This window comes from Pseudopodoces humilis, chromosome 23 (genome assembly GCF_049639895.1).
Source record: "Pseudopodoces humilis isolate 2021_Gansu_Grassland_sample_001 chromosome 23, ASM4963989v1, whole genome shotgun sequence".
In the NCBI taxonomy this organism is placed as follows: domain Eukaryota; kingdom Metazoa; phylum Chordata; class Aves; order Passeriformes; family Paridae; genus Pseudopodoces; species Pseudopodoces humilis.
In genome coordinates, this window is record NC_142222.1 from 6,112,313 (window position 1) to 6,133,275 (window position 20,963).

Sequence of the window (20,963 nt, forward strand, 5' to 3'; positions counted from 1 at the left end):
TGCTGACGTCAGATCTGTAAGTTTATTTGCTCAATGTACGACGGCTACATAATGACTCACATTCATGATATTCCATCACTGAGGAAAAACTGCTAAGAATGGTCCGTGTGTGAAATAATTCCTTACAGAAACACGGAGTTGGAAAAATAATCACTGATTAGACCTTAAAAATAGTTCACTGCATAACATGACAAAAAGCACAAACAAAGGCTCATTCAAAGAACACAGTCATTGTTCTCCTACACTGTAATAGTTATAATTTCACCATGACGAACACCAGACATTAAGATTAAGCTAACACTGGTGTTTTCTTTTGCTTTTTTTTTTTTTCCTTTTTAAAAACAAAATCATATATAATTGCATGTCACTATAGCAACATCCATAACAGATCAGTTTGTTACGATCACTATTTGGTAGAGCAAACTTTACCCCCGAAAAAAAAAAAAAGGAAAGAAAAATAAATTAAAAAACTTTAAAAAATTTTTGAAGACTATTTTGTCATAGGAATACATAACATCTACAGTATAAGTTAATAAATTTCAAGCTACTGTATAGAAATACGACACTAGCATGCACAATATTGTATCAATAGAGTAATGGAGCAGTAATCATTTCACTGGAGAGACAGTATCATAGGCAAGTGCATCTCTTAAAAAATGAAAGAAACCATTCAAGCTGCTTAAAAATCAAGTCCCTGACCCCCACTCTGTTTTTAGCCCTCTTGTGCCATCTCTCCTGCATAAGTTTCCTAAAGCAGCCAGAGCAAAAAGCCAAAAAGAGTAGTAATTATTTGGGGTAGAAAAAAAAGAAGAAGAAAAAAAAAAAAAAAAAGAAGATAGGTTTTGTAATTCCAGTAAATCACTTCCAAATTATACAGCTGGGACAACACTGCTCACGGGACATGGGGGTCGATGAGAGGGAGGTCAGAAGCCTAAAGCAGCTCCCGGTCCTGGCAGGCGCCGGCACCGCACGCCCCTCGCCGCGGGATGCTGCGCCCCAATCCCCCGGGGGAGCCTCGGAGCAGGGGGAGCCTCGGCCAAAACAAAGCAGAGACGGGGCAGGGCCGGGGCTCAGGGGCTCCCGGGCATCGGCTCGGGGCTGGCGGGAGCGGCTGGAGCCGTGTCCGGCCCCCCGGGCCCCGCTGGTGCCGTGGGTGCCTCATCTCACGGGGCTGGCTCTCGCCAGGGACGGGGCTGGCTCTCGCCTGGTTCCAAAATCAGCATCAGAATCGCAACAAGGAATTAAAGCACGAGCGCGGTTTCTCCTCACTGCGCAGCGCTGGGGGAAGCGCTGCAGGGCGCAGCGCTCCGCGAGCCAGAGAACTGCAGTGAACCTCCAACAACCATGGAAAAAAAAAAATCAAAACTAAAGCTAAATTTACTCAAAATGGGGTAAAAGTATTACCTGCTAAAGCAACTCAGATGCCCCGACTCCCACCCCCGGCCGGATCAGACAGACTCGGAAAAGATTTTGCTAAGAAGAGAACTAAGTTCCTGGGCTCCCGACGGTGGATAGAAATGTCTATGATTGTAGCTCTTCACTTGAGGAATTTCTCTACCAAATTAGTGTCTAAGCTCCTGAAGTTCACTCATTACACCACAAGCTTCCCCAGGAGAAAGGAAAACACACCCGGCTTCCCTGGTGACAAACAAGGGAGCCCTGGGTGCCGGAGATCTGCTGACAAACCTCATGGTACAGTGGGAGAAAGTCAGGCAGAGTGAAATGGCAGTGCAATCCCTGAGGAAGCAGCTGTGGCACCTTAAATCAGGATGGTCTTTTGAAATACCAAACACAGTACATGACATACAGACCTGAATGCTCTTTTTTTTTTAATTTTTTTTTATTTTTTTTTTATTTAAGTGGCATTTTTAAGTTTAAACACTTCCCCCTTTGTCTAATTAAGTTCTTAAACCTTTTGCTGTGGACTTAAAATAGTTGAAACAGCCGCTAGCCAAGCACCTGTTAAGCTGTTGACCAAAAAACTAGAGCAGCTTTGATGTTCCTCGGGCGGGCGGTCTTCTTGCCTTGGGCGACACAGAATAGCTAAAGCCAGTCCACAGGCGAGGACTGCTCAGGAAGGCAAGCCAAAAGAACTAGCAAAAGAAAGAAAAACAGACAATCAAAGGCTTGATGTCATATGGCTGTAATGTAGAAATACTGTAAACTGCAATTTACTGTTAATACTGTAAGCTACCCTAATAAATATCTCAACCAAAAAAAGAAAAGAAAAAAGGAAAAAAAGAAAAAAAAAAAAAAAAAGATTGGATGGCCTAAATCCCAGGGCTTTGCAAGCCCCAAATTCTTTAGTTTTGTTGGTTTTATTTTTAATTCCTTCTCAATTTGGGGATTTGCAGCTGCGCCCTGCAGGCAGAGCGCTGCAGAGAGAGGCCCCGCGACTTGGTGCGGGCACACGGCACCTGGGCTGCGGAAACAAACGCTCGAAGCCTTACTGGAACCACAGAACTCCCTTTTTTTTTTTTTTTTTAAATGTTTTTGCGTTGCTTTCCTTAAAAATGAGGGCCATTCCATCCACGCAAATTCGTCTTAAAACCCTTTTTTATTTCTAGCAATAAAGTTAAATTAAAGACAGCTCCACTTGTATTAATAATCTACAGAACAGTCCATATGCCAGTGAGGCTGCTATTCCATACCAGCACAGCCAGCCTGACTTCCACTAGTGGTGTTTTGGCAAAAATGTCAACGAGGCAATCAAAGACAGGTTGTGGGGGGCCTCCCTGGGAAGGTGTCCCCTCCCTTTCCCTCCCCCACCCCGGACCCCCCCCCACTCGTGGGAAAAAAATAAAGACTGCAGTAGTTAGCATCAGCGTGCGGCTGCCAGTCCATCGGGGGGTCTAGTTGTTGCCTTCTCCGCCGTCGTCGTCTTGCTGATCGCTCGTCCAGAGCGTTAGGTTGTCGCGGAGGAGCTGCATGATGAGCGTTGAGTCCTTGTAGGAGTCCTCGTTGAGGGTGTCCAGCTCGGCAATGGCGTCGTCGAAGGCCGTCTTGGCCAGGTGGCAGGCCTGCTCCGGCGCGTTCTGGATCTCGTAGTAGAAAACCGAGTAGTTAAGCGCCAGCCCGAGCCGGATGGGGTGGGTGGGCTGCATGTGCTCCTTGCTGATCTCATGGGCTTCGCTATAGGCCTTCTCCGAGGACTCCACCACGGTCGCCCTCTTCTCCCCGGTGGCCACCTCGGCCAGGTAGCGGTAATAGTCCCCTTTCATCTTCAGATAGAAGACTTTGCTCTCGTACTGCGTCTCGCTGCAGTTCTTGATCAGGTAGTTGTCCAGCAGGCTCAGCACATCCTGGCACACCGCTTCCAACTCCTTCTCGATCTTCTCGCGGTAGGCGCGGACCATCTCGATCTTCTTCTCGTTCCCATCAGCAGAGGTCTTCTGCTCGATGCTGCTGATGACTCGCCAGGACGAGCGCCGCGCCCCCACCACGTTCTTGTAGGCGACGGACAACAGGTTCCTCTCTTCGTTGGACAGGGGCTCGTTCAGCTCCGTCACCTGCGTGGAGAGAGGGGGAGAGAAAGGAGACATTTGGGTTAAGCCCCAGCCCTTTGACATTTCCATCACAGCTTTGGGTATTCCTGTGCATCTCTAGAGAGAGGCAGGAGGAGGCAGTCGGCTCCCAGAGTCCTGCTCTGTCTCTGTCTCTGCTCCCATCCCAGCAGGAGCCAGCTGGGAAATCACGCTGTGATCCAGACCCACAACAAAAGGAGCAGGGGTTGGGTTTTATTTGAGAGAGCAGCATCTTCCAGAATGAGAAAAATCTTCTAGGAAAGAGATGCCTTTCACCTGTAGGATGAGAGCTAGGCTTGGTGATGCAGGGCAGAGGGACAGTCAAAAGAAGAGGAAGTTACGAGCTACCTGCATGGATTAACACCTCCAAAGCCACAGAGTGTTCATCTTTTCTGCTTCCCATAAGCATGGGGCCTGCTTCAGAGACACCCAAAGAATCCCTGAGATGCTACAACTATCTCAGGCACCTGCACAGATGAGGACTTAAAAGCTCACATGGTGAGGGGGAAATCCCCACACTGGATTTTCCTCACGGAGGTTAACAGTGCCACTCACCTGCCTCATGCACCACAAAAACCACAAAGGGATTAGAGAGATGACAAGAACAGAGCTCCCTCGGTAACCTGGAGCCACCTGGGCAGCACCTTTGGCCAACACTGGGGCAGGAGAAGCCCTTGGAGCAGACAGGACACCACATGGCAGCTGCACACAGCTGCTCCCCTGGGGTGGTTACAGCTGCCAAGTGCCACTTGGAGCCTGGGCATGGCCACTGTCCCCTTTTCCCCAGGACACGCTCTCACCCCACATCCACACCCTGGGCACAGCCACCGGGGAATCAGGCCACCAGAGCAGGAACCTGTGAGCCACCTCACGGCAGTAAAGGATTAGGTAATGGTTTGGATGTGAAAAGGCTTCTGCAAACACTGAGTCACTTACACAAGGATCTGTAAGGACAAGGTTTGCTTTGGGCCCAGATAACCACATTTATGGTGGGGATCAGGAGGTCAAAGGCCCAGCCCAGGACCTCATTTGAACAGCCTGGAATGACTCACAGCTGCTCACATCATATTGACTTGCACATTCCAGAACATCCACTCCTCCTGCAGCTCTTCAGCCATGCTCTGGCTAATGTATTCTCCCAAAAGCAGGCTACAGCTAAGCCTGATTCCCCTGCAGCAAGCAGAGTCTCTGATCAGACCCCCTCTAGCCCTTCCCCTCAAGGCAGAGGCAGCAAGCAGACCCTCCACTCCCACCCCTGCTGCTGCATCTGTTCTGCTCCACAGGATGCTCTCAAGCCTGGCACAGGAACAGCACACACCCCTTCTCCATACGGAAGAGATTCTTCCTGAGCAAACCAGCACAACTGCTTCTGCTCCAGGGGAAGAGACAGCTGAGGGAGCAGGGAAATAAATGGGTGTCACACTAATGAGGGCAGGATCTCCTGGGACTGTCGGCAGCTGCCAGCAGTGCAGGACAAAGAGCACAAAGGATGCCAGGGCAGCTCCCAGTGCTCCCGCCCAAGGGAAGCAGGGCAGCGATGCCCAGGCCATCCAGCAACTCCCAGTGCCAGACCAAACCTCTCTCCTAGCCAGGACAACAGTGACTGTTTAACCACAGGGCCCTGGGATCCCTGTGATATCCTGCTTCCTGCAGCGGGGCCAGGCAGGGCCCAACCACAATGTGCCCAAATAGCCACGGTGAGACACTGACACGCTGCCTCCAGCCTGCCTGGTGCCCTGAGGTCTCCACTCTGCAGTTTTAAAGAATGTTTCCCTTCAATCTTCCCTCTCAGTGATGCCTGCACAAACACACACTAATGATTCTGTGAGTTAAAGACATCTTTGGGAGCACAACCAAGGTGCCCCATGGCTTAGGGGTTGTCTGTACTCAGAGATACTGAAGACCCCATCAGGTTACCTGGGGGCTTGTCCCACCTAAGCTCCTCTGTTTTGAGTGAGGGATTTGGATCTAGAAACATCCAGAAATCCCAGACTGAGTTATTTTCTTCCAGCTGTAAATGGAGTGGCCAACACCAACAGCCATACAAGAGACTCACTGATTCCAAGTTTTCTGTCCTGACAGGGGGTGTGGAGATTGATCACCACATGAAATTTTGCTTTTAGCAAGGTGCTCCCTGAGAAAGAGAGAGCAGTTTTGAAGTGAGGAACAAGCAGGTGCCCCACAGCCACGTCTGCAGATACTTATCTCTGCAGGAAGAAGCAGATTTACCTCCTCTCACCAGAAGAGTCTTGCTGGAGGACGGATTTATTAAAACTACAGGGAGTTTCGTGGGATTAGCTTTGCCATAAACATTTTACATTCAAAGCTATTAAGGATTACGGAGGAAAGTTGCCTGTCAAAATCCTTTCAACCAACTGGCTGACAGATGGAAGGTACACCTGTGGAGACAGCAGATTCCCCCAGGGAGCTCACAGGGAACTTGTAAAAGCAGGAAGGGAGCCTTGTTAACCATGTCACTGCTTTCTAGCAGGACCCAGACTCCCAGGAAGGAGCACTGCAGAGACATGGCCAGGATGTGACAAGGGTGGGGACAAGGACCATGGTCCTCAGCATCCGTAGAGGGAAGAGGCTGTAGTCCCACATATTTCAGTTCACAATTGAGCAGAGGGAGGAAGATCAGAAAACCATCTGGCTCTTGCATTCCCAGCAGGAAGAAAATGCAAGATGCCCAGGACACAAGGCATCAGACAGCAGGGTCCACTGAACTGCCTTTATCAGAGCTAGAAAAAGGCAGAAAAGATGTATCCCAGGTTCAGTTGCCTTTGAGGACATCTCTGCCCTCAATCTGCCCAGAGCAGCCACAGCCACGAGCCTGCTGCCCGCTCGCCTGTGCTGGCATTTCCTGCCACAGCCCCCTCCACACTCCAGACTCTGCAGTCACTGTCACTCTGCTCTTCCCACAGCACTGCACCAGTGCCCACCTCCAGCAGAAACCACTCCAACACCTCTGCACCAGCCTGTCACATGCACACGGGGCTGTGCCTTCTCTGTAGCCTGTGATGGCCAAACAAATGCTGGGTTGTTTTTTTTTTTTACACTGCAGGATACTGAAACAAAGTGAATTCAATCAAGCCACAGGATAAAGAGCAGGTTCTGATACACTGACTTTGTAGCATTGCATTGAATGGCTCTGAAATAACATCAAATTAGGCCTGGATCACACTGCAGCAGTCCCATCATGGAAGGGCAGAATATTCCTCCTTCTTAACTCGGACCCTGAAGGGGTCTCACCTCCCCAAAGAAGGGCACTACCCAGATCAGGTCCCCCGATGCCATTTTCCGCACTGTTACATGGAGTCAGAGACTTCAAATAGCCAAAGGAAAATCTTAATTTGGCATTATGAGGACTTGGAAGGAGCACAAAGCCATCAGCCCCTGGCTGGAGTCTACCTGCTCTTTGGGAAGCTCAGTCAGTTTGGAGTTTTACTTCCCTGGCTTGCCAGCAGAGGAGAATTTGCTCTGCAAATCTCAGTAACTGTCCAGCCTCACCTCACTCCTGTGCCCACAGATTGGGCAGAGGGGCAGGACATGCATAGCCCTGAAATGGTGTCAAGTCCTGCATGTGGCATAAACAGCCAAGGACAAGGAGCTGATCCACATGGTGGAAACCTGATAGAGGAAAGTCTTTTAGCTATTCTGGAAAAAAAAAAAAAAAAAAAAAAGAGGAGAACACACCCGGCAGGAGCAGACTGCAAAAGGACACCTAGGCAGGGAGTGCAGGGAGCTTGGCATAGAGCTGTCCATGCTGCCAAGCTCTGCTGGGAGGCACATTCCATCACCAAGCTGGAAGACACTGCCAGTTCCAGTCTCACCACTTCTCTGATGGCACAGTGTCTGCATCACAAAGACTCAAGTGCCCTTAAGCCATGGGGAAACTCTGTGAGGTCCCATTGGACAAAATTTACTGGAAGTTTAGGGTTTATAGTGCTTGGGAGACCAGAGGCTTGTACAAATCCAAGCCCTCTGACTTGCAACATAGCACTGCAGAGGTGGCACCATCTCTGAGAAGGTTTTCCTGATTTCTCCACTATAGCTGGAGCTCTGACTCAGCACCCTGCCCAAAACCTGGCAGGCTCCCGGCATGCCCGAGGATCACATTGCAGCCAGGCAAGGTTCAGCCTCATGAGGAGAAGCCAGGGAGCAAGCAAAACTTTACCTGGCCCTAATGTAAACTCCAAAAGCCCAAGGGTTGGTTCTATAGCACCTTCTTTCTGGAAGTATCCTAATTAACAGGCTTTGGTGAGACCCACAGGGAAGGTTTGCTCCCAGAGAACAGCAAGTTAGGTCGGTTAGGGGCTTATTCCAGGACTCACATCCTCCACTTCTCACCTTGCATGAGTAGGTCTGAGTATACATCAGGAAATTACTGTTTTTGAGGTCCCTTCAGTGACTGCAGTGAAGATCCATCACAAGACTTAGTTCTACCTGTTTATCCTTGCACACTTTTCACTTGGTTTGATAATTAAGTGCCCACCCATTTACAGTTTCTGCCTGGCTTTGATGTCTTATCTTAAAGCAGACAGCACTGGCAAGCTGAGAGGACCCAGAGATCCTTCCCTGGGGAATAGCATCAGCATCTGACAGTTTAACCCATTATAAACCTCAACACTTGTTCTTCTTATTGCTTAAAAAAGAATCTGAGTCCTTCAAGGTATCAGACAGCTACAAAAGAACAAAGCTTTCCTGGAGAGACAGAGACAGCCATGAGAACTTTAAACTGTTCACTGAGGAGAGCTTTTGTTCAGAGCTCCTCTCCCACCAGGGTACACAACATCCATCTCCCCTTCAGCACTCATGTTTCCTGTTCTATCTACAGCTCTTGCACCATGCAATTAAGTTTGTTATCTCTCCACACAAACCCTAGCAAGTGCCTTGTTTTCCTTTGCATGCAGCTCCTTTGTCTGAGTTCTGGCCTGAAGGTCCCCTTCTCTGTTTCATTTTTCAAAAGGCAAATGTGCTTTTGAAACGATGTTCTGACCAAGTCCAACCACTGAAATTCCTTCTTGGTCTGCAGCTATTGGCAAGGGGAACAACCAGCACACAACCTCCAGGCTCAAGCAGCTGAGAAAGGTCACAATACCTGCAGACATGTCACACTGCCCACTTCTCCAGCTGTTGTCTCATACTGGGACCCCACCACCCACGTGCAGAGACAAGAGGACACAGCCTCAGTGTGTGCCAGAGAGGTTCAGGCTGGACATCAGGAAGAATTTCTTCATGGGAAGGGCTCTCAGGCATTGGAAGGGGGTGCCCAGGGATTTGGTGGAGTCCCCACCCTGGAAGCATTCAAGAAATGGCTGGGCATGGCACTAAGTGCTCTGGTCTGGTTCACAAGGTGGTGACTGGTTAAAGGCTGGACTCTGTAACCTCGGAGGTATTTTCCAACCTTAACGATTCTGTGACAAGACCACCTTCAGCAGCCCAAATGCTGTCATTTGGGAAGGTCATGACTAACAGACTGCCTGTTTTTTTCTGTCCCCAGCTCGCCCTAACTTGAAGAAATGGCTGCTCTCAAGCACATGAAATTGTCACCATTACCCAGCAGCCTGATGAGAGTCACGACTCGATGTCACACAGCCTCACCAAGAACAGCTTCTCCCCGAGCGCCAGAGCGAGCTGTCCTACAACTCCATCGCAGCAGTTGGAAAGATGCTTTTCTTAAGCACTGTCCTACTTTGGCAAAGTAGGCGTGTGTTAAACCAGACCTAAATCTAAAATGTTACCAGATTGGTTTGGGTTCTTTTCCCTGTTGCCTTGCCTTCGCCCCCATGTCACACTTCCAAAGTGGAAGTCACACCGTAACTGCTTCTCTCCTTGCTGACCCCTTCCGCTCTCCTCTGCTCTTGTTTTAACTCTGTGTGGCCAGGGGGGTTTTGGGCTGTACCAAACCATTCTTCTCATCCCAGACAAGACAAAAAAAAAGCACGTGCAGGCTGTGGGCAGACAGAAGTTCCTCACTGCCTTCTCCTTTGCCTGTTTCAGTATGAATAATCACCTGCTAGTTCCCGTTTCCTAAGCTGGCAGGGCCAGTTCACATCACAAGACAGCAGCTGAGGGCACATGGGATGGTTCTGTCATTACATTTCAAATTGCTCTCAGTGCCTCAAGGACCAGTGTCTGCAGAGAACTGTTTATTGCTTGTAGCCCAACTGCAAGCCTTTGAGTTTTTTGGTCTTTGCCTGAGAAGCTACTCAGGTGCTCCAGACATTAATTAGGATTTAGGCATGTTCCTACATTAACAGCAGCTTTCATCTCACTCTGCAGCCTTTACTATTTAAGGTGACTTTGAACCACCCAAGACAAAGTCTTCAAACTGGGAGATGTGGAAACCAAGAGCTCATTTATTTCATTGGCTTAGTAACTACACGTGATGGCACTGCATTCAGGTTTGATCAGTCCTTGGAGCCTGCAGACCTCCCACTCCAGTTTCAGTGTGCCCATCATGGATTCCAGTTAAAGAAAAAGCAAATTTCAGCTACTTAGGTCATTCTTGCACATGAAAAGTTGAAGGGAGCCAAGGTGAAAAAAAACAGTTAAAGCAGCAGAGCCCTGAGCTGCTCCATTCAGTGTCTGGCAGTGGCATTTTGTGTACCAGCCCTTATCTGCAGCACTGCAGTACCAGCACTTGGTCTAACGACTCTGGGTTTTTTTTCCACTACAGAACACCTGGGTACCATCGATTTGTGTCCCTGACTTCTTCTGCAGCTTGAGATAAGGCAAACACGATGGGGGAGCATCAGCCTGCCATGGCTATTGCAGACAGAGCAGCCCAGATGCATCCCAGTAACCAACTGGAAGGAAAAACCCTGGCCTCCCAGTTTTGTGTATGCTCAAGTGCTCCACAACCAAATGTTCAAGGAGCTACAAACCATTTCTGAGTTAGCATTGCACAGTCCTGTCGCAGGGAGCTGCTCCTCTAGCCAGCATGTGCTTTTTGAGCAGGAAGGAATTATGCTCAAGTTTTCTTGTTTTCCTTATTAACACCCTGATTCCCATTAGCTTTACTGACAGGCTATTAAACAAGATGAAAACTGGCCGTAGGACAACTTGTTTCAGCAACTACTTATTAAAAACTCTCAGGGAAAATGATCGACCTCTGTTGGCCTAGTGCCTTCCAGCCGCCAGATGGAGAGAGCAGCAAGTCCAACCACATCAGTCCCAGCATTTCAGGGGATTGTCACTCAGGGCTCATCACACCGTCTCTGGCAGATGGGATACCAGCACCTTTGCCTGCTAACTACAAAGCAACAGAAGGGATGCCAAGCTATTCCTTCCCCAGGATATGGCAGGCTGGCAGCATCATCTGCCCACTGCTGTGTTCTGTGAGTGCCTCAGCAGCAGCCCAGGATCACCACCACCCTTCTCCATCACCCAACAGCTTGGGGAGCTCTCCTGCCTCGGATTATCCACTCTGTTCCCTGCTGACAGGCCTGTTCTTCCTCTGCTAAGCGTGTGGAAGACCAGTGCCACAGCTGTGAGAGCTCAGATGTACCCCTGGAGCTCACAGCAAGTTTCAGGAGCTCAGAGCTGATCCACTGATCCTTCCGGAAGGAGAACGACAATTCATGGTTGTTATAGGCTCTTCTAAGCTGTATTAAGCTTTTCCAGGTGAGAGCTGAAGAGTTCTTCAAGAGTAACTGCAGCTCTTTCCTCAGAAGCATTTCTGTACAAGTATAAAGACCTGGGTTTTTTAAATTTCTGTTTAAGCATTATTCCTCAGAAGATTCCATCTACTCACAGACTTTTGAGATGAAGCAGTCATCCACAGGATGCCCATGGAACATTTCTAGAGTCTTAAGACTTGGTCCACACAGAGGAAGATGGTTTTTTTCTTTCCAATTAATGGTTAAACAAACCCAAGCTAGACAGATTTCAGGGACTCTCTAGATAAATGCACCAAGTTTCATGTGGAGAGGGTGTTTAGTGCTGCTGGGAGCATTAGCTGCTTAAAGATTTACCTCACAGCTTCCAAGGGTACTAATCTGGCTCAGATCTTAGTGCTTTCCTGCTCACCTCCAGCCCCACTGCCAGGCAGTAAGAATCCTACCACCAGATCATCAAATCCTCCCCAGAGCGTCAAGTGCCAAGGCTTGTCCTTAATCAGGGGCTCAAAAAATGCCAGTGCCCATGACCTCTACCTAGCTGAGCCAAGTGGACAGAGAAGACATGATGTGCCATGGGCAGACCATGCCAAGGCTGAGAACAGGTTCTGGTTGCTGGACCAGGATGAACTGGGCAATTCCTGTCTGCTGGCACGGCAGAGCCAATGCTGCCATGGCAGCTGCAAGCTGCTGCTCCCAAGAGTGAAATGGGAGAAGATGCAGCCATGCAAAACTCCCTGCAGTGGGCATGCACATTTTTAGCTGCTCCACATCACTCCCCCAAACATTATGGGAACACCTGGTTGTTGCACATCAAGATTCTGAAAATATTAAAAAAAATTTAAAAAACCACAACATTTTTGCTCTAGGTATCTTGGTCTGCAGATCCAGCAGTTCCTTGGTGTCTCAAACATGTTCAGATTAAGCAAGACACTTCCCAGAACACCCAGGTGGATTCCTGCATGGATAGGTTTAATTTCTGCATCAATAAGTAAGGTGATTATCCCTCCAGATGTACTTTACCCTCCCACTGCTTCAGGGATTTCAGGCTTGATCTTACACACCTCTAGCAAAGGCAATTTTATTTAATTTCTTAAATGAACTTGCAGAACAGAAGAAAGTTAAGTTTTTGCTCTGGCAGCTTTCCGGAGCACTGTAACCAATTTTGAATTACAAGGAGGGTCACTTTACTATCCTAGTGAACAGTTTAACTCCCCTCACCAGGCTCCAGCCATCTCTTCCCAGCCTCTTCGGAAGCCCAAGGGAAGTCCCACCACAGATTTGATCTCAGTTCATCACAGGTGACAGAACCCCTCAGGTGCTGACATCATCTTGACACCACCAAACACAAGAAGCCAAGCTCCCAACTTCTAGATAATGAAATATTCATCCCATGTAACAAAGCCCAACAGCATAAACAGGCAAAGCTCCAACGCCTGCCCCAGCTGGGTGTAAATCAAAGGCTGTTAATCTCCCCCAAGTTCTCATTCACTGCTGAATACTAAGCATTAGCCTTTTACAAGTAGAGATCTCCTACAGCAATTGTTTAGTGTCTGTTAGCACATGGCACAGCAACAGCTTCTCCACCTACTATTAATAAACTTTATGCTGCTGAGCACAACTGTCCAAACAACGTGTCCATCAGCAGCCTCGTTAGCACTGAAGCTGAGACTTCTCACTGGTGTTTTTCTAGAGCCTTGCTGAAACGATCTTAGAGAGAAGTCAGAAGCACACTGACATGCCAAGTAGCTTTGCTTGGTACGTAAGCAAAGACACATCCCAAGCAAGCCAACCCATCTAGTGAGATCAGAGGGAATTTGCAAACAATTAAGGAATGGTTTGCACTTGGAATCCCTGCAGACTTGTGCTCGTCCAAGCACAGCTGCCTCAAACACCCATAGACAGACTCAATTCCAACATCTCCTTTATAGAAGAAAAACATTAAGTACTCTAATCCCTAATCTGGGATCACTTTAAGGGAATCTCATGCCATCATCACTGACATGTTCTCTAGTTATTCTCCTACTGCAATTAACTAATGCACTGCCCCTGATCATTAGATCACTAGCTTGGGGCCAAAAATCAGGATTGTTTAATATCTAATTGAGCATGTACTGGGTCACATCCAAGATGTGACTAAATCTGGGTTAGCACAGAAAAAACCTGAAACTGGGGGAAGTTGGCCCTTAAATAGGCAGACAAAGGCTTTTGTTTTGCCAGCTACACGAAGGCTTTGCTTTTGAGAGAGTCTTGTCAGTGTTTCCTGCAGCCCAAGAACTGCTGCCTCATCATTTCAGCTCCATTTTCTAGCATTTACCATTTCTGAGTTTTTCCAGACTACATCAAGATAACCAGCAGCACAACCAGCATGAGACCCCTGGGTGAAGATCAACCCTTATGATTTACCAGCCCCAGCAGCTCCCAGGGCTCCAGCCCACAAGGAGGGACCAGAAAGATGCAGCAGCTCGACATCACTGTCATTGTGCACTCAGAAAAGAAGGACAAAGCCATCTCACTGCTGAGCTCCTCCCCCAGGCATGCTCCCCACCCAGAGTCATGGGTGGGAATCTCACATCTTGACATCTGGATTCTGGAGAAAAGATTATTTTAAAAAATAAATAAATTAAAATAGCAGAATGAAAGAAATTTTGTCCCCATTTTCCTTCATTTTAGGCTGGGAGGAAGGACTTTGCTCATTAGATCAAGCAGCCAGGGGAAAAACATTCACACAAAGCCATTCTATGGGGAAAGAAGAGTTCCCCCACCTTCAATGACCAAAAGCTGCACTGGCAAAAGCACAGGCAGAGCCTAGCAGCCAGCAGCCATGGCAGAATGTTTTATCTCAATGCCACCAGCATAAAACTGGCCACCACCATTTATCTGGGCAGCTTCTTCAAGTCAAGCCAAAGGTTTCAGAAGCCGTAACACAGAGCCACCCAAAATCCATAGCTACCTCCCCTTGTTTTAGCTGGTTTCCAGGCTATCACTGCCCAGCAGTGACCATCACTAGTCAAACTGAGTCAATACTTATATTTTCACTCAATTTTTGCTTCCCAGACAAGGCTGTTGTCATTCTATGCAGAATCTAACACTGGGGAGCAAGACTTCAACTAAGGACCAGTTAGGTTAGTTACCTTTCCAGTAAAGAGCAGAAGTTGTTGAAGGCTTTCCAGAAGGAAAAGACAAAGATCTGACCAGCAAAGGAAAGAAGGACTAAGGTGGCTCCAAACCAGTTAGAACAAAAATGCTCCTCACAATATCAGCTTTGGAAAATTCTATCATGAACTGCAGAGCACTGAAGCGTAGAAGAACGCCTGGAAGCATCGAGGGTCCAGCAGCTACCCAGAGACAACCTCAGCCCTGCATCACAGCTTTGCCACGGTGAGGTGGAAGATGATGCCTGCATCCTATCAAGACTGTCAATGGAGAAACGCTTGGGAAGCCAGGCAAATCCTGTTCCACTGTGCTTTGTACTGCAGTCATTCTAATATGCATTCACATTTCGCTGGCAGCTCAGGAGGCTGAACAGGGCAGAAAAGCACAAAGCAGAGTCCTAAATGCTTCAGGTATTGATCCATCTGAGGAAAAGGTCCTGCAAGTCAGACTGGAGGCATTTTCCAATGCCTCTCTCCCTGTACCTGCTTCTGAACAGCCCGGTGTTTGGCTGGGACACCAAGCAGCCAGCTCTGGTCTGAACTAGTCTGACAGTCCTCATGGCTCTTCCCTGCCAGACCGGAATTGAGCTCCCAACACACCACTCACCTCTGCCAAGGAAAAAGCAGCACCAACAAGTTCAGCAGTGCTCCACATCCAAGGACACGTCTGAGCTCAAAGCCACCTCCCAAAATGCAGCTGATTACTCAAGTGCTAGCAGTTGGGACATATAAAAGCTTGGATTCTTTATCTTTCCTATGTATGTACCCTTGCACACAACTTCTGGGCATGGTGTACTTGGCATGAAGCTGCTCCAAACAGAACCTCAAGAGTTCAGTCATAGAATTGGTGCATTAGGCCCTGCCAGATGTGTCACCATCCATGGAGGTTTCTCCAGATGTCAGGTCATGGCTACCACCCTCCACCCCAGCCCCTGCTCCATCAGCTGCACCCTGAGCCATGCTCCTCTGCCTGTCCTCAAAAGCAACAGCTTGTAGATCAAATTCCCACCTACAAGCCTCCAGAGGTAGTAGAAATATCAGGCTTTGAAAAATCCTTGTCCTTAAGACTGTGGCCTTGGGGTCACTCACCAGCCTGGGAACAAAACCCAGGCACCCCCATAGGCTAATGGGGACCATCAGGTCACTTTTACTCCACCTCCCTGATCTTAAGCTTAGCAAGGCTGAGGCTGCTTATTCCTACTTGGAAAGCCAAGCTGAGCATGCTCCTGAGCAGTACTAATGCTACTGGCCCAGGCACAAGAAAAGTGGTTCAGTAATACACATGAAGAAGAGGAAAAAGTATGGCAGGGATCCTCAAATTAAGGAAAATTCTACCAGCTGTAGAAGCTAAGGAAGAACCATGTTTTTCATCTCTCTGATCAGAAACCAAATCCCAGCTGCAGGAGGCAGAGGGATACACCACAGTTATGTGGACAATCCTCTTGAAAGCACCGTCCAGAACATCCATGAGAACCACTCAAAGGATGCCAAAGAAATCATCTGGTTGCCAAGAACAGTGTATATACCCCTAGATGCTGGAGCTTTCAATCCAGGAAACATTTCTGGAGCTGAAGTTCTGTAGTTGTCCCCAAATTGCTGAGTATTCCAGCCAGCCCAAGTACACATCATCAGTGTCCAAAGAGTTTATTTCAGAGAGCAACTTTGGGATCAGCTGGAGAACACAGCTGGGGTAGTTAGGGCTTATGACATGATGAAGCTTATTTGGTGCACTGGCTCTCCTGTGAACCAGCCATCTTTTTACACAAGAAGCAGCAAATAAAGGTGGTTGAAAAAAAATTTAATAAATCAATACAACTCCCACCAATTTTTTTGCACTTTCATGGTAAGACATCATCCAAGAGATCTACTGGATAAACCCAAATAATCCAGGGCTTCATGGAGAGCCGTTGCCCAAGTTTTACTGTTTCTATGCCATCAGGTATAATTCAACTGCTATAATCTCCATCACAGTCTCAATATCACTTTTGTTTAGTTTAAGAAGAGATATTTCAGGTCAAATCCACCCTGGCTGCTACACTTGGCCAACTAAGAAACTCAGAATGATCTTGTAAGTCAGTGACTCTTCCTAAATGGACTAAATAAGAACTCATAGGAGCTCAAAGAAGAATTTTTAAGAGCTTTATCAGCTGAAGACTGGCCAGTTACTGTCAGCAGTGTCCACAGTATACGGGGCACATTGCTACCTATCTGTGGTTTAGGTGCAGACATGGCTCAGGCTACTGCTGTGAGGTCCCAAGGCTGAGTCACACAGAGGTAACTTCACATTGTGAACCACTACAAGGTCAGAAGGATGGGAGTTCCTGCAGCCACCATCCTGTCCTGACCCCATGGACCTCCAGGAAGGAAGCCCTGCTCATGAGTCAGGCTGTCTCCAATCCTACCACCACTGCCATCCACCAGCGGTCTGGAGGCACCACAAGGCAGGGCAGCATTCAGGCCACCTGCACAAGAGCATCAATGCTGCCATTAGGTGCCAACTGCTAATGACTGCACCATCCACCTCGGCACTGGGAATGGTTTCTCCAAAGCCTTCCCCAGCCCTCCTGGGAAGTGCTACTACAGCAGCTCGCACTCCTTGCTCCCCTCCCACCATCACAGATGGCCTGCCCAGCACTCCTCCTGGAGAAGCCTTTCCACACCACCCTTTTGTCTGTGTACATTGCGAGCAGAAAGCAGCTAATCATCCCTGCTCTGCTTCCTGGGGACTCTCCAGATAGGATGGATTTGTGTTACTCCTTTTTCCAAGGGTAAGCCTGCTATCTGTGTGAAGCCTTGCTATCAGCACTGCTATACTGGATGTGGGGGATGATAACCTGCCCAGCTGGTGACCACCACAGGAGAAGCCCACATACTGTGCCAGGGAAGGCCTGCAATTCCCCATCCTCACGCTCCTCCTCCATCCACAATGGCCATTTACTGCACCAAGCTGTGGTGTCTACAGCTTGAAGCAGCCATCTGCTTTCCAGCATCTCCACCATTCCCCCCTCCACACCCACACCTGGTGGTCCTTGTGTACAGCACAGCCACGGCCGTGCTGCAGAGGCTGGGCCCCCTAAGTCAAGCAGTCAGGTGTTCCCCTCGCAGGGGACAGCCCCACACCTACACCATACATAGGTGCAGTGCAATAATTCTCCCCACACGCTTTTAAAAGACAACTTATTTCCTGCATAAATTATTGCAATCATCTTGTTCATTCACCTGCACATCCCATCAATACAGAGGTCTGTGGGGAGGCACGTGCTCTGCTCCCTGGGCAGCGCTGGCCAGGGGCCTGGCAGGGCTCCCACCTCCAGAAAGCCTCCGGCAGCACCGCTGTCCCCAGCTAATGGATATCGATCCTCAGCCCTGGCGTGGGGCCGGATGGTAAAGCTCTTCCTGAAGCTGAACCAGACAAAAATGCATCTTGCTCCAACCACCAGCATTGTGGGAAGTGAAACTCCAGCAAGCAAGCCCAAGACCAGTGACCACCCTGGGGACCAGCAGAGAGCTTTCCTGTCCCCCAACACCTGATAGGGCTGATGGTACCCACAAACAGCACTGAGGTGACAAGGGACATGACCAAGGTCATGAAGACATACCCTGGATCAATGGGCCCAGCCCTGTACCCTTCCTGGGTGTGGCAGCACCTTCTGCTCCATCTGGTAGGTGAGGAGACCATCTGCTGTGTCTGCAGAGACCCCCCAGTAAACCTGTCCCTTTTGGGGGCTAAAGGAGCAATCCTGCTCCTGCAGCAGTAACATAATTGCAGGTAGCAACTAGGGGCACTGGCAGCTAGCACCTGCAAGAAGGAAGGAGCTAGAAGTTATTATATATAAATATTTTTGAGAAACTATTGCGTTTCCAGACATCACTGGATGAATCAGCAGACAGCAAGACCCCTAGCACACCATTTCTATTTTAAACCATTAACGCAGCCATTCAGCACAGGTTCCCAAGCAGACAGGGCTGAGGCTGAACAACCCACCCAGCTGCCCCATGTGAGGCGGCCACCAAAATGCAACGGTGAGATGAAGCTTCAGGAAAACTAGCCTCTTTTATGCCCATCATTACCAGGACAGGTTTGAAAGGAGAACCATCCAGCATTTCTCAGCAGGGTGCTAGGGAGGGCTAGGTTTGGAGGGCAGGATGGCTCTGCATCACCTTCGCTAGGCGCAGCCCGCATGCTCTCTGCTACCGCCTGGGTGCATTGCAGCTTGGACCATGGCATATGACATCACTAGGCGTTGCTACGGAAATGAGTGCGAGGTCATCAGCCTCCCGCACAACCGGGGCTGGGGGCTGGGCAGCACACGGGCACGGGGATAACCGGCTGTGACATGGCTGTGACATGGCCGTGGCTGCCGGACCGGCCGTGCCGGAGTTGGGGCAGCGTGGTGCCGAGAGGAAGAACAAAGCTCTGCCTTTTGTTTGCTGGTGAAGGGAGGCGTCAGCGCTCCCGCTGGGGATCGTTTCCTTACGGCCAAACTACCCGGCAGCTGATAAGAGGCGTTAGCCAGGGTTACTGTTCCACATGGGCCCGTAAGGGCTGGAAGGAAAAAAAAATCACATATATGAGCTCCTAACAACGCCCGGGGTTCAAGCAACCAGCCCGGGGAAGCAGGCTAAGAGAAATTCACAGTACAACACGGCTGTGAGTCCTGGGCATATCCCTGCTGGCTTTGTCACGGCGGCTGTATTATCCATAGGAAATGAGCTGTAGGATCTGCTCACACAGCAAGCTTTGCTTTAAAATGAATAGATGCCGTTATCAGAAAATGGTATAAAAGCCATAGTGCAGCAGAGGGACAGCCCGGCTGGTTTAATGTGATAATATCTCTTTCCGATTATCCGTATTTCATTCCTTGATAAGACATCTCCTCCCTCCCCGGGCTTGGGCTGTGACAGTTTTGTCTGTTTGATAAATGCAAGGTTATTGACAAAATGGTGCAATATGGGCAAACAGAGCTGCACCCACGGCAGACTGCGACATTCCCAGATCGGTATTCACTTTTCATCAGCCGGGGAGAACACCCCAGCTCCCAGCAAAGGTTCAGACCTGACTAAGAAGACAAACATAAAGAACAGTTTTCCCCTTTAAAGCACCCCCTCCCTCCCTCCACCCAGTCTAGCCTCTCTGCAATATGACAAATGCAGAATCTTCTGGAATGACTTGATCCTGCCTCCCACGATTGCTTTGTTTGCAAGATCAGATCAGAGATATGTTTTTTTTTCCCTTCTTATATTGTCAAAATGTCAGTATTGAAGGGGAGCGTTCAGTGTCACAAATCAGATCAGCCTGCTATATGCAGAGTCTTTATTTTAAGAGCGTGAAATGAATACAACATGACTCAATTCATAAATCTCCAACCAAGAGCAGTAAAAATAAGAGCTTTGACAGTGAAAGGGCTCCCGATCTTTGGGGTCAGGGGCACACACCAGCCCTGGCGACCACGCGTGGGAAGGGATGCACGGGGAGCTATTTGAGCAGCGGGGAGAGGTGTGCACGCAACCCCCCCCACACCCCCACGCTGGATCCCCCCGTGCCTCGCCCCACGGGGCCGGTGTGACCCCCCCCGGGCAGCACCGCACCCCCGGGCTGGCTCCTCTGCCCCGCCACGCTGAGCCAGGGTGGGGACGGGATGCGTGGGGCAGGCAGGGGAGCCTGGGGTGGGGGAGAGAAGAAATGCGGCTGGAAGGGGATGTGGGGGGCTGCAGGGCTGCGGAGGCAGAGGAGAGGATGTGGGGGTGCTGCAGGGCAGGGCAGGGGGATGCGTGGGGCTGGCAGAGGGCAGCAGGGCAGGGGAGAAGGGCGGAGGGGGCAAAGCGCGAGGGTTTAGAGCAGGGGGAGGATGGGGAGCGGCTCCAGGGCAGAGAAGGGGGATGTGTGGGACTGGAGGGGGCCCCGGAATAAGGGAGAAGATGCCGAGGAGGTTTAGGGCAGGAGAGAGCGATGTGTGGGGCTGGATGCGAGCCCCAGAACAGGCGAAAGATGTGAAGAGCAGCATGCGTGGGGCTGGGTGGGGGCCCCACAGCAGGGGAAGGGATGCGTGGGGAGCTCTAGGGCAGGGGATGGGGGTCGGCAGAAAGCAAAGCAGCCCTGGATCGGGAAAAGCGGCGGGAACGGGACTCAGCTGGGGGTGTCGGAGGGCAAGGGACCGGGGCCCTCACACCTCCGCGGCCCCCCCCGGCCGAGCCCACCACCCACCGCGGGAAACACGCGAGGAGGGCGAGGGCAGCGCGGCCGCAGCGGGGCAGGAGGAGGAAGGAGGGTGTGTGCGTGTGTATGCGGGGAGCGCGACGGCCGCGGGACGGGACTCACGTTCTTCATGGCGGCCGCCATGTCGTCGTAGCGCTCGGCTTGCTCGGCCAGCCGGGCCTTCTGCACCAGCTGCTCGCGGTCCACCATCTTCGCGGGGTCCGGGGAGGAGAGGGGCGAGGAGGCTGCGGGCTCCGGGAGGAGGAGGAGGAAGGAGGAGGAAGAGGAGGACAAGGAGGGCGCGGCCGTCTCGGCGCTGCTGCGGCTGAGGCGGCGGCGGCGGCTGCGCCCGGTGCTGTGCGCGCGCCGCGGGCCACCACAACCCCCCTGCGCGCGCCCCGCCCCGCCCCGCCCCTCCCCCGCTGCCCCGCCCACCCCCGCCCGCGGGACACGACGGGAGATGAAG

At 50.3% G+C, this 20,963-nt stretch overlaps 1 protein-coding gene across 1 annotated transcript; it reads right to left on the reverse strand.

Moving 5' to 3' along the window:
* Positions 1 to 3: 3 nt before the first annotated feature.
* YWHAG (tyrosine 3-monooxygenase/tryptophan 5-monooxygenase activation protein gamma) lies at positions 4 to 20,874 on the reverse strand. Its single transcript, XM_005525844.3, has 2 exons — positions 20,621 to 20,874; positions 4 to 3,509 (listed from the first exon to the last, which is right to left on the reverse strand). The coding sequence occupies exons 1-2, from the start codon at positions 20,705 to 20,707 to the stop codon at positions 2,853 to 2,855; spliced, it is 744 nt and encodes a 247-aa protein (XP_005525901.1). The 5' UTR covers positions 20,708 to 20,874; the 3' UTR covers positions 4 to 2,852.
* Positions 20,875 to 20,963: the final 89 nt, after the last annotated feature.